This window comes from Cyprinus carpio, chromosome A5, assembly GCF_018340385.1.
Source record: "Cyprinus carpio isolate SPL01 chromosome A5, ASM1834038v1, whole genome shotgun sequence".
Lineage (NCBI taxonomy): Eukaryota > Metazoa > Chordata > Actinopteri > Cypriniformes > Cyprinidae > Cyprinus > Cyprinus carpio.
The window spans coordinates 8,733,544-8,747,494 of NC_056576.1; the positions used below are offsets into that span (position 1 = coordinate 8,733,544).

Below are 13,951 nucleotides of genomic sequence, written 5' to 3' on the forward strand. Positions count from 1 at the left end.
GGAATATGTAGGTGTTAAGGGGAAGTTAACATTTCCACACACGGCGCTTGAGGGCAATTAGGCCAATCACAACGCAACTGGATAGCTGGCCCAATCAGAGCACACCTCCGCTTTTTTCAGAGCATTGAGTCTTTGTGTAAAAAATTGACCCCAACGTTTCAGAAAAGCCGGGCCATAGAGGAAAAACAATAATATACAGTTATATGAAAAATAACGTGTTTTTTGAACCGCCTTAACCACATAAACACATTGACATTACACCAAAAACACAAAATAATGCTCTTTTTAGCAGCATCATATGACCCCTTTAAGACAAAAATAAGTTTAAGGTAAAAGGACAAATTGTCCATATACAGAATTATAATGTAGGATTGCAATGGGTATAGATAACAGATTGAGCCAAACAGGACATGTAATTGGTTCAGATTCTTCATCAGCTCTTAAATAGTATACTGTCGACAAAAACCTGATAGAGAACACCCGCTAGTTAGGAAATGTTATATATTACTGTACAGACTGAAAATAGAGGATTATATAGCGTATACCTTTGTTGGGATCCGGCACATACAGGATAGCAGGGAATGAAACAGCGGGTAAATTAGCACAAAAGAAAGCTTTAAAGAAAAAAACCTGGTGGATGTTAAGGTACCTTGGAAGAAAGAACTGAAAAGAAGAAATTAGATTAAAATCAGTAATTTGACAGGAAAATAATAAGAATATGGGCCAACAAAGATGGGAAAATAGCAGCACAGGTAGGTGGGTATTATAATAGGGAAAATCAGTAGGGAAAAAAGAATAGTTTATGGAAGGCACAGAAAGGAAGAAGTAATTATTCTCAGATTAAGGATGGGACACACGGGGCCAGGACTAAATTCAAGACTTGCATTAATGGGGAAGCATGAAAATGGTAATGTGTGATGAAATGGGATGTTTTTTGAAGCAGTAGAGCATGTGCTTTTTAAAATGTAGTAAATATGATGATAGGAACATGACAGTCTTTTTTAGCAATATAAGTAACAGCCAGTGAGCTTACCGTTATCCTTCTGGGAAAAGGGTTTGAGATGATAATCAGATTATTTGAGGTCTGAGTGTTAAACATTTTTAGAGCTTAGACCACAGGATTTAGTGTTGCTTCTGCCCATCTGGGAGGTTGAGGAGCCCAGTGTGGAAGCTCTGATCCTCTGGGGTGGGTGGGGCATTACAATCATTTTTTTTATTATATATAGCAATACAGATTCATCACCCATGTGCGCAAGATATACAGTAGGTGGCGGTGATACTCCTAAGGAGTGAACGGCCATTGAACAAAAAGACGAAGAAGAAGAAGAAGAAAACGCGCCAAAGCACATCGCGTGGCCTGATTAAACAAAATACAGGAGGGATGGCATCAACAAGTAAAGGTACAAACCTCAGACGAGAAATTTACCATGGTAATGTCCTTTGCGTTTAGTAGTAAAAATTTCGATCTTGTGTTCTTAGCTAATGCTTAAAAGATGTTTATTTCACTTGAGACATTCTTCAGCCGACGTGTGCAGCACTGCACAAGTTTGCTTTGTTTACATTTGGATTGTCCTTATTCTGCACTTATAGCGATATTAATTTATGGATATTAAATCACTATGGGCTGTAGTTGAGTTCGTCCTTTTAGTATGTATGAAATATGAAATATACAAGAACGTATCAGAACTGTGTTATTATTATCATGACAGCTGACATCCATCGGATCATGATGAGAAAAAGCGATGACAACTCAAGTGGGTCAGTCAGTTCACTGCAAAGTAATTCCTTATTAAAGCACATGTCTGAAATGATAAACTCTTTATTAATAATATCTACTTGTGATGATAGCTATCTGGCGTTATAATAAACACCATCATGTTAATATGAGGCAAATTATGGGTTATTTTAAAAAGGTAAGAAAGTTACTCCTGTCACTTCACTAGATAAACAATATGATGAAACAAAAACAGTGTTTTAAAAATATTATTTCTTGATTTTAAGGTTGAAAAGTACAGGCCGCAGACATTAGATGACCTCATCTCTCATCAAGACATCCTGAGCACAAGTAAGCAGTGATCAGTGAATTATAAATTGTACTCTTTCATTATTATTATTATGATTAACAAACTAAGATTTGCACTGTAATAGTAATAGCAGGAGAGTCTCTGTGAATTGTTTATCCAAAATGAAAATTCAGTTGCATCCATGTTAAATTTTAGTTTGATTTTTACACAAAACTACATGGCTTCAGAAGACGTAAATATATATTCCAAATCGTTGTATGGACTACTTTTATGGTACTTTTTGCATCATCCCTTTTTTTTTTTTTCTAATATTCTGTAAATGACCAGTATATTCTTGAAATTTCTATAGAAATTAATTTTTTATAAACATCCTCTTTCTCTTTCTTCCACAGTTCAGAAGTTCATCAGTGAAGACCGATTGCCTCATCTGCTCTTCTATGGACCTCCAGGAACAGGAAAGACCTCTACTATACTAGCATGTGCTAAACAGCTGTACAAAGATAAAGAGTTCAACTCCATGGTCCTGGAGGTACTGTAGAAGTTTGCAGTTGTTTTCCAGATGCATATGTTTAGTGACTTTTTCCCCATGGCAAAAAATATGTGGTCATCCACTTAAAAGAATAGTTCGGATGTAGATGTTTGTTTCTTCATCAGAACAGATTTGGAGAAATTTAGCATTACATGACTTGCTCTCCAGTGGATACTCTGCAGTGAATGGGTGCCGTCAGAATCACAATAATTCTGTCTAATAATTGTCTGATATTAGATCTATAAAATAAATTCTATATCTATTTTATATGCATTCAATTATGATCACTTTTTAATTATTTTTTATATTAACAAATGAAAGTTAAGTATGATTGTTGCAAACGTTTTAAAAGGTTTTTATATATATATATATATATATATAATGTGAGTTATTGTTGTTTTTTTTTCTTCATCTGATTGATTCGTATGATGGTGGTGTAGTTGTGTTTGGTGGGGCCGATCCTCAGCTTTGCCAGCACACGAACCATCTTCAAGTAAGAACAGTACTTACCCTTACATCTCATTCATAAACAATTTGTATAGTATAATATCTGTTCTCACATACAGCAATATATTACAGACAACTATTGAATGACATCTTGTCTTTAGGCTTTTATTGAATTCAAATATATACTGTTGTTTAAAATAAGGTCCTGTTCTCTACGTTTGCTTCTTGTAGGAAAGGCTTTAAGTTGGTGATCCTGGACGAGGCGGATGCTATGACCCAGGATGCACAGAATGCTTTAAGGAGAGGTAGCGTACCATCTGCCCCTCCATCAGCTCACCTGCTGAGCCCCCAAATGTCCCGATGGCAGAAGAATAGGGTTCTGCCATTTCACTGTCCACAGTGAGACTGTGTGAATGAGAGCAGTGTGATTATGATTGGGAAAAAAAAATATTTAGAGAGTTTAAGGTTAAATTTGACCAATTATGTGATACTATAAAAAAAGGGTATGCTTTATTTTAGGTTTTGAAGATGTAAGAATGTCTGTTCTAGATATCTAAATAAGGATCTATTTGTTGTTGTTATTATTATTATTATTGCTATTGTTATTTTAATTTCATGCCTTTTATATTATTCTTCTTATTATTTAATGTAATAATTATTATTTTATTTTTAGACTTGAATAAGCATTGGAAAAATATTTAAAAAGTTTAAGATTAAATATCTGTTTTTTAATTATTATTCATTTAAATTTTTTTAACTTCAATTATTTTTATTATATTTTTAATTAGAGCAGTATGATTGGGGGAAAAAAATATTTAGAGAGTTAATATTTGGGATATTTATGATAATTTTGACACAAAATCTGCTTTTAAGCTTTAAAATGTACCAATATGTGTTCTGGATATTATAGATAAAGATCTATTCTTTGTTGTTATTATTAAATTTTTTTTTATAATATTCTTTATTTTAATAATTGTTTTGATTTAAAAATAATCCATTTTTCAGTCCTTTTGGATATTTATTTATGCAGACTTTATTAAGCCACACTTTCTTTTTTTTTTTTTTTTTTTTTTTAACCCCCCACCCCCTCTCTCTCTCTCTCTCTCTCTCTCTCTCTCTCTCAGTCATTGAGAAGTTTACAGAGAACACACGTTTCTGTCTGATCTGTAACTACCTTTCAAAGATCATACCTGCGCTGCAGTCTCGATGCACACGCTTTCGTTTCGGCCCCCTGTCCCAGAGCCAGATGATTCCCAGACTAGAGCATGTGATACAGCAAGAGAGGTGAGACTCTCATCACAGCCAATCCAGGTCAAGTGGATGTTATTTCTGAATTAAATTAATGTTGAATTGATTGCATTCTGAAAGAAATCCACACCACTCAATTTTTATTTTATTTTTTTATTTTTCCCAGAAAAGGTAAACATTTATTTATATTTGTATGTAATTAGAGGCCAGACATCTTTTGTGCGGGTTGAAGATAGAGCAACATTGACATGACAGCAGGGCTCCAAACTGCGACTAAAATTTGTGACCATAAATATTAATTTGCCACTGGTGACTACCCGCCGAAAGGGATTTAACCGCTAAAAAAGTTTTCTCAGGCGGATGATTTGCTTCATTCTGGCAGCGCCCTGTCTGTGATAAAACGAACTCGGACCGTAGGTTAATACACACAACTACACCGAGTGTGGACCTGCCGCGTGTACAACAGCTTTCAGCCGAGATCGTCAGTCAGCCAGAAGTGTTTTGTAGAATCGGCGTGGCTCTGGCTCATTATCTTCTCACCGATGCCGAGACTGACCCGACAGAGCCGCATTTCAGCCAGAATCAGCCCAAGTGTTATTGCTATCTGGGTATATATTTACATCTTATAACTTAAAAATTTGAATGTAATGCCTTTTTTCCTAATTGTTTTGCGATCAAATCTTTTATGTTCACGTATTAAACTGAGACTATGCGCCTCAAAGTTTTAGTGGAAAAAGAGAGTTTCAGACAGTCCTCATCTCTGGCGCACATCAGTGCTGACGCGCACAGTCTGATAAACGCAGCTCCGCTGTGCAGCGAGAGTGAAATGACGGAGACGTAAGAAGGGAAAAGTGCAGAAAATACAGCGTCTTATTTCGTGCACAACATAAACAAACTAGAACAGGTAAAGCTGTCAGCTGTGTGAATATTGGCAATATAGTTAACAATTCCGTTTATAATAATTACTAATATGGCTTCTTCTAAACAAGATCTTGGTCTGTGTCTTTTTAATGCGTGAACTCCATTATTTGAAGTGCAACTGCCGTCCAGTAATCGCAAAATACTCAAAAAAAAGCTCTGTGCTTTATCACTTTTTAATAAAAAGTACCAGTTTTAAAATTATTCCGAATTCATAACGAAATTCAAACAATACAGTTTTGGCGCTCCTTAATGGGGCAGGCGCGGTCGCTTTAGCGCCTCAGTTCAAGGGCAAGTGAACCCATTTAATCTTTCTCTTTACTAATATAGTACATAGTGATCATGAATTAACATCAAAAGGTAGGCTATTTTATAAGAGAGCCTGCAGTACAACTTACTGAAATGTCTCATGTAGGAGGAGCCCAAGCTACACTCAGTGGCCAAGTGATGCTTATGCTCCATGATACTGGTACAGATTCTGTGTAATGAACAATTCTTTGTGTCTGTAGATTTCAAGCTGGAAAAGACATTTAGTTCCCACTTAATGTCATCTACAAGATGGATTAAAATGCTGATAAACTCAAGAAAAGATGAGACATAAACACATGACAGTATGATTGAAATGTAAATAAATAAATAATAATAATCGTAAAAATAAATAAAACACGTTTATTCTGTGGCACCTAAAAAAATTATTTGGCTCCTTAGTTTTTTTTCTTATAGGAGCCAATGGCTCCTTACTCGATTTTTTTGTTTGGAGCCCTGTGACAGTATTAAGACCGTCCTGAATTTTTGGATGAAATCTGAAGTGTGTCATCAGATGGATCCACTTAAAAGACCCTGAACACAAAAGACCCTGGCTGGAGTGACCCATTTGATTAAAAACTCTTCACACAAACACACATTTTATATGGGCTCTGCCCTCTGGCGCATGACACAACTTTGAGCAAATAAAACCAAACATTGTATTTCCCTAAAATAGATTCATGCATATTTAAAAATCTGTTTTTCACTGATAGCATTGACATCACTCCAGATGGCATGAAGGCCATTGTGACCCTTTCAACAGGAGACATGAGGCGATCATTAAACATTTTACAGGTGTGTATCATATGAAAAAGTGGTGTTTTGTGGTTTGCTTTCTGCATTGCTGCTGGCATGAAAAATATTGAGAAAAATCTGTATCTTGTGTTTTCATGTACAGAGTACACATATGGCCTATGGGAAGGTGACAGAGGAGACAGTGTACACATGTACTGGACATCCGCTCAGATCAGACATCGCCAACATACTGGACTGGGCTCTCAATAAAGACTTCACCACTGCATATAACCGTATCCTTTCTGCTCTAGAGGTTGGTTAGTTAGTTCTCCAAGCTTTACAGTAACTCATAACCTTTTTTTTTTTTTTTTTTTTTTTTTTGTAATCTTTAAGTAGTATTTTTTTGTTTGTTTTTAAGATTGCTGTGAGGGGATAAGAAATCGCTTTGGAAGGCAGCATCTACAAAAAGTCTAAATAAAATTAAAATAAACATTAATTAAATTTTATAAATTAATCATTACAAAATATAATTATTGTTAGTAGCAGTATTGTTGTTGTTCTATTATGATTAATAATAATATAGAATGTTTTGTTAATTATTAATTATTTTTATTAGTTTAATAATTAAAATTTCTTTTTATATATATTTTCCGAAGCATTGACAAAAAGCTCAATACAGTTTTAAAAATTCTATATTTCCCCCACATTAACTCTTTCTACCAAAATTAAAACATACATAGAATATATTAATAATAATAACAGTCAATAAATTAATAGAGTAAATAAGTAAAATATCAGATAAATATATATATTTACAAACATATGCATCAGCAAAATTACATCAAACATAGACTCTGCTCTATGTATTACATTTGTGCTTTATACATGTAATATTTTGAATATGTAAAATCAAACGTCACATTTTTTTTATAATTATGACTATAGGAAAAGAAATAAAAAAGAATTATTGAAATATTTATATATTTTAATTGTGTGCTATTATAATTATATATTCTTTTATTTAAAAATATATATATTCTTAATATTGATATTTATGATTTACTAAACTGTTATTTTATTAACAACATTTAAGTGTTTATACAGGAATTGGAATTGTGGAATTGTAAGTTGCTGATATTAGTTTATGACGTTTCCAAAGTCCTTATCTGGGTCCAACAGAAATTCTGCAGCTCAAAACTCTAAAAGGTCTGGCACTTCATGACATTTTAACAGAAGTCCATCTTCTCATTCACCGTGGTAAGACTACGCTTTTAATTCAGCCATGCATAGCTCTATAACTGGTTCCTGTTCAAAATATCTAAAGCAGTGCAGAACGCCACACACAACCCATCACATCTTTGATAGAGTGATGATGAGCTACATGTTTTCCCTGCCCTTGTTACCATGGAGATCCTTTTGTGGTTGTCATGGAAACCAGTTGTTCTTGTTTTTAAAGGACGCCTGTTAGAAGTAGCAGAGTGTAGCGTGCTTCACACACACTTGCTGTGTCTGAAATCGCTCACTCGTTCACTCATTCACTAATCCCTATATAGTGAATAGCAGTTGAGTGGACTATAATCAGAAAGGAGTGAACGAAATAAGTGAATGGATTCGGACGGTGACGGTGACGTATACACTGCGCGTGAGACTTGTGGATGTTGCAAAAACATCGTCACATATGCAATTTTATATTACATGTATATACGATAAAATACCAATAACACTCAAAGTTACTTTATTGTAATTATACATACCTCCCCGTCAGCTTTGTGTTTTCATTGATGGTATATTATTTATTTGTTTTTGTAATGCTTTTATGTTCATAATCATATTATTAAAATACTGAGAACAAAAAATAATCACGTTAACCACGTTCATAATTTTATGTAATTATTTTTTTTTTTAGTATCCTGAAACTCTCCCGAGCAGCGTTTTTTTTAGCTCAGATAAGATAATGGTCGAAGAGCGCCCTCAGGCGACCGTTAATTTTACATCAGAATGAATACGCTACCTACAGGTGATTAACGAAACATTTTTAAATTGGCCACCAAATTATCATCATTTTTGTAAGTTAACAACGATGCCACCTCAGTAAATTAGTAAAATATTAAACTGAGTTATTGCCAACATAAAATATTTTAATATAAATGATTGTATGAAATAACAGAATAACGTAACGTAACAGAAATGATGTAAACGTCATCTTATTCAAACTCGCTCGCTCCCGCTCTCGCTTCCAGCGTGACGCTACTCCGCATTGGATTGTGGGAAATAGTGCTTCAGCGAGTGTACATCGGTTGTACACTCGAAATCAGAATGAATTGTGGGTAAAAAAAAAATTTTTTATGTTTTAAAATCAAATATATTTAGATTAGATTAGATTAAATCTGATTTATTGGTCATACAATCAAAGTGTTGTTTGAGCACAGTTAGGTGGGTTAATTTTGCTCTAATGTTTTTGTGTTTCCATTTCAGTGGACTTCCCACCCTCCATCCGCATGGGCTTGCTTATAAAACTTGCAGATATTGAGTGAGTACATTTATTATGTCATGTTATTTAGTAAATCAGTAGAGAAGTGTGTACAATGGTTAAGTGTTTATGATTTTATATTAATGAATGTTTCCCATGTTTATTTTGGTTTTTTTGTATAAATGAGTTCAAATTTGATTCATGTGTTTTTTGTAAATATGCATTGGTCATTTGAAAATGATTATAAATATTGTATAACGTTTACAATCAAATTAATACTTTAATTCAGCAAGGATGCATTCAATTGGTCAAATGTGACAGCAAAGACATTTATAATGTTACTAAATATTTATATTCCAAATAAATGCTGTTCTTTTGAACTTTCTACTTAAAGAATCCTGAAAGAAGTATCAGAGTTCGCGCAAAAATATTAAGCAGCACAACTGTTTTTTTATCATTAGTAGTAATCATAAAAAAAAAAACTGGAGTAATGATGCTGAAAATTCAGCTTTGCATTACAATAAATTACATTTGAAAATGTATTAAAATAGTATAAAAATGTATATTTCACAAAATTGTTGTTTTTACTGTATTTCTTATCAAATGATTGCAGCCTTGGTACCACTGAAAAATCGTACCAACCCTAAATTTTGAACAGTAGATGAAGTTTATTATGTACTCGAGTGAGCTTCCATTTCTTTTCTTTCCTTTTTAACCATAGTATCGTCTGGCCTCCGGAACCAATGAGAAGATCCAGCTGAGCTCAATGGTTGCAGCTTTCCAGGCTGTTAGAGACATTGTAGTCAGCGATGGATAGACCATCGGTTCACACTTTCAGATGGGTTATGTAATAGACCCGTGATGTCATGAAAGGAAGTTGTTTACTTCTTCATATTGTTTTGACAAAAAAAAAAAATAATATGCACACAACCCTGTAATATTTTTGAAAATTTTTATTTTTTAAGCTTAAAATAACGCTTGTCTCAGTACTTTGTAAAACTAATGCTACATTTTCAAAGTAGTTATGTAAAAAATAAAGTCTTTAAATAAATATTTCAAGTATGGTGTCAAGTTTGACCCACAAACATTAGTTTTCAGTCATCTGCAGTGTTCTTTACAATATACAATCTTTTGCTTTGGAATGTCCCTGTAAGTGAGGTATTCCAGGATTTTTTTTGGCAAGGGAAGGGCCTCCACTTGATAGGTTGAAATGGAGAATCTCAGGGCAATCCGGCACAGATGCTTAAGGCTCGGAACGAGGCGAGGGACTCGCCAGAATTTTACATGTCCATCTCTGCACCTAAAATCAAATATAGAGAACTACTTAGTGTTTTTTCTGTATACATTCTAGAGTAAACACTGTCAGTCGAAACTGAGTATGTTCCAACTCGGTGATGTGACTTGCAATACCCTGTGGCGATGACGCCCCCATCTGGATGGAAAGCACAGCACACACCACCGGCTCGGTTGTGATCAGTGTCTGTGACTAGTTTATCTCGTTCCACATCCCAGATCCGTAACGCCCTGCAACACAGTACAGTATCATTGGTAACAATAGAGAAAGGTGTGAGGTCACAAGGGTGATGTCTGGTCGTGTAGTTCTGAAGAGCTCAGATCTCAAGTGGATGGTTCACTGCTCACCTATAGTCTTTAAAAGCCAGAAGCAGACCAACCGGAGAGAAGCTAAGAGACGTCAGTAGATTGTCACTTCTGTAAGCACACACCTCACAGTCTCTGGAAAGAAGAAAATATGTTTACAACTATTTCTAACATGCAGTATATTGCGACTTAGTTCACCCGGAAATTTTAATTGGCTTAATATGTACTCACCTTCAGGCCTGTCAAGATGTAGATGAGTTTGTTGTTTCATCAGAACAGATTTGGAGAAATTTAGCATTATATGACTTGCTCACCAATGGATTCTCTGCGGTGAATGGGTGCCATCAAAATGAGTCCAAACGGCTGATAAAAGTATCACAAGTAATCCACATCCCTCCAGTCCATCAAATAATGACTTGTGAAATGAAAAGCTGTGCGTTTATAAGCAACAAATCCATCATTGATGAATTAACATTAAAAGCTTTCTTCTGGCCAAAATATGAGTCTTCTATACATAAAATTTCTTCTTACAGTAAAAAAAAAAAAAACGCCATCTCATCTGAATCAGAAATTAAATATGCACAGATCAAGCATTGTTCACAAGCAAAAACAGTCCAAAACACTTCTAAAATAAATCGGTGGATTTTGATGTGCAAGTACAATGGATGGAAGAAATGTTGTTATGGATCATGGTCTTGTATTTTGGCCAGAAGTGATTTTTTTATTCATTTAAAATGCCTAGATGATGAATTTCTTTCTTTAAAAAAATACAAGAAGCTTTTCACTTCACAAGATGTTAATCATCAATTAATGATATTTTTAATAATAGACTGAATCGATACCCATCAATTAACATGTGGAGTCGTGTGGATTACTTGTGGATTATTCTGATTTTTTTTTCAGCTCTAATTCTGACAGCACCCATTCACTGCAGAGGATCCATTTGTGAGTGTGTGATGTAATGTTAAATTTCTCCAAATCTGTTCCAGTGAAGAAACAAACTCATCTACATCTTGAATGGCCTGAAGGTGAGTACATTTTCTGCATGTTTATTTTTGGGTAACTACTCCTTTAACCACATTAGTTAGGAACTTAGATGATTTATGTCTACATTTATAAAAACATCAAATCATTCAGAATTGAAAGTAATTTTCAATGTGTAGCTTGCCCAAAATAATTAAATTCTATTTAATATTATATATATAATAATTATAAATATAATTATAAATAAATATAATAATTAAATTCTATTCTATTTAAAAATTCTTTTTTTCTGTGAAGCATGAAAGATTATGTTTAGCAGAACAGTCCCATTGTTCTGAACTTTTTGTCCCAAAAATAAGTAAATAGGCTTTATCTCTAATTTCTTTATTTAAAAAAAAAAAAAAAATTATAAAATGAAAAAATAACATCTTGGTTGGCCAACATACTCTACTCTAGTCAGGAGATCAGCTGTATAGGGGTCCCACAGGTCCAGCCACCAGCCTGTGGTCGAATGATACGAAGCGATCGCAAGTAGCGCTCCATCCTGGGAAAAGTCACATGATGCCATGGTGCGCTCGTGGTCATATGTAACGTGTCTCATGAAGGTGTAGGACCTCAAGCTCCACAAATACACCTTCTGTTGGGAAAACAATATTCAGACGATGTAACAGTTCAGTAATCATAACAATAGAAAAGAACAGTGTTGTTATTTTATCTGCATGGCTCTACAGGATATCCTGTTATAGTGCAACTGTTCCTGTTGCAGAGACCAAAAGTCTTCCTGATTATATAACTAAACCTTTTATATAACTACTAGAAGACATCCTAGCAGAGTAACTCACAGAGTCTAGGTTGCAAACAGAGGCGATCACACTGCTGTCAGGTGATATGGAACATCTGAAGACCCAGTAGTCTGGACCCCGCAGCACATGGGGACTGGCGCCTGCAAATATCAGCATTACAATCTCCATAAGTACAAAATTTAGGGTCATGAAAACTTATTTTCATCCAATTGCAAAGATGCGTTGCTTCCACATCAGATGCTCTGACCTTTCTTCGCCAAGTCCCATATCCTTAAAGTTTTGTCTCGGGAGGCTGATACAAGCGTGAGACTTCCATTTGGAGTAAACACTAAATCCCTCACAGGAGCCTGATGTCCGGTTAGAGTAACCCGCAGATTTCCTGAAGACAGAACAGGGATTTACTAACATATTAAACCTTATACTACATGTGTTTAAAACAATGCTGTTAATGTTTAGACCAATCTAAGTTCTTGATGGTGAAAACGAGTCTAGAGTTCAGTCTTGCCAGTTGAGACGACCCACACTTGGATCACGCCATTGTTCAGACCAATGGCCAGCAGTAGCTCATGATCACGTCTGTTCTGATGTAAAGCATCCACTCGGGTAGACATGCTTGGTCCAAATGCCAGTGCCCAAACCGTTTGCCCGCAGTTAAGTGTCTTCTCTTCACTGCGTCCAGCTTCGGCGCTACAGATAATACAAAGAGGAATGTGGAAGGTTCAGTTGTGCTCCAGCTTCCTCCATTGTTCCTTTATTGTTCCACATTACCCTGTGACGTTGTTAAAATAAGTACCGTGGTACTAGTACCATGGTACTGTGATATATCCCATATACCATATATAACAAAATGTTGTTAACACTTTATTTTAAGGTGTCCTTGTTACATGTAATTACTATAGTATTAGCACAAAATTATGCATAATTACATGCAATAACCCTAAACCAACCCCTAATCCTAACCTATAGTATGTTGTTTATTAATATTACGCAGTACTTAAATGTATAATTACACTGTAACAAAGACACCTTAAAATAAAGTGTAACCCAATTTTTTAATGGTAAACCAGCTATGGCCAGACCTGAAGACCAGCTAAAACCAACCAACAAGGACCGGTTTCAGCTGTTTTTTTTTTTTTTTTCTTCTTTCACATTTGATATTACTTTTTTCTTAGTGACAGGTTCTCCCATAATATTAATTTATTGTGGTGTAACATATAAGTCTATATAAATTAACCCATTGTGTTATGAACACAGACGCACTCTTTGGATGTCAGCGGCCAGGAGAGGAGTTTGACGAAGCCGTATCCCATCGACCAGGCAAAATAAGATCCGTCCGGGGAGAAGCGGACGCTCCATGTCTCGCAGCCGGCAGAGCCGTACAGACGCGGGGGATGAGCGGGTTTCAGCTCCGCGATCAGATCATGCGGTTCTGTCACAATTAAAGAGACCTGTCACGTACAAAAACAACTGCGCATATCCGGAACTACTCATTTTCTACTAATATGAAAACGTATTTTCCTCTTTTATCAAATGCATATTCTTATATATCATCTACATTATGTGAATTGCCTTACCTTTGGCAGTACAATCTCGAAGCGAAGTGCACATCTTACCACTGAAATCATGAACGCATCATTTCACCTCTCCTCTACATAAGGATTCATTTCACTAGGGGGCGTGGCCAGATGGGCGAACCACGTGACCCTCTCATCAAGGGTGTATCTGAGTACAGTACATACTTGGGTGTGTCTACGTATATTTACAGCGTTACGGTGTGTTTTATACTTGTCATTTACATCTCAGGTATTGTGATTTTTACAGCTTTGAATACATTTTATTTCATAGTGCCATTTAATGCTAGTTTAAGTATTGATTTGTACAGTATATA

The 13,951-nt window shown here is 35.2% G+C and overlaps 2 protein-coding genes across 2 annotated transcripts; one reads left to right on the forward strand and one right to left on the reverse strand.

Annotated features, from left to right (window-relative positions):
* Window positions 1-1,895: 1,895 nt before the first annotated feature.
* On the forward strand, window positions 1,896-9,767 carry rfc5 (replication factor C (activator 1) 5). The gene is made up of 11 exons (XM_042757259.1): window positions 1,896-1,913; window positions 2,002-2,065; window positions 2,417-2,553; window positions 2,994-3,046; window positions 3,232-3,305; window positions 4,125-4,284; window positions 6,186-6,267; window positions 6,371-6,500; window positions 7,387-7,464; window positions 8,683-8,736; window positions 9,397-9,767. Exons 1-11 carry the CDS (start codon window positions 1,896-1,898, stop codon window positions 9,492-9,494), a joined length of 948 nt encoding a protein of 315 aa, XP_042613193.1. The 3' UTR covers window positions 9,495-9,767.
* Window positions 9,616-13,771, reverse strand: LOC109068170 (WD repeat and SOCS box-containing protein 2-like). The gene is made up of 9 exons (XM_019085024.2): window positions 13,638-13,771; window positions 13,324-13,492; window positions 12,569-12,750; window positions 12,311-12,442; window positions 12,103-12,203; window positions 11,707-11,897; window positions 10,319-10,411; window positions 10,088-10,201; window positions 9,616-9,977 (listed from the first exon to the last, which is right to left on the reverse strand). Exons 1-9 carry the CDS (start codon window positions 13,669-13,671, stop codon window positions 9,776-9,778), a joined length of 1,218 nt encoding a protein of 405 aa, XP_018940569.1. The 5' UTR covers window positions 13,672-13,771; the 3' UTR covers window positions 9,616-9,775.
* Window positions 13,772-13,951: the final 180 nt, after the last annotated feature.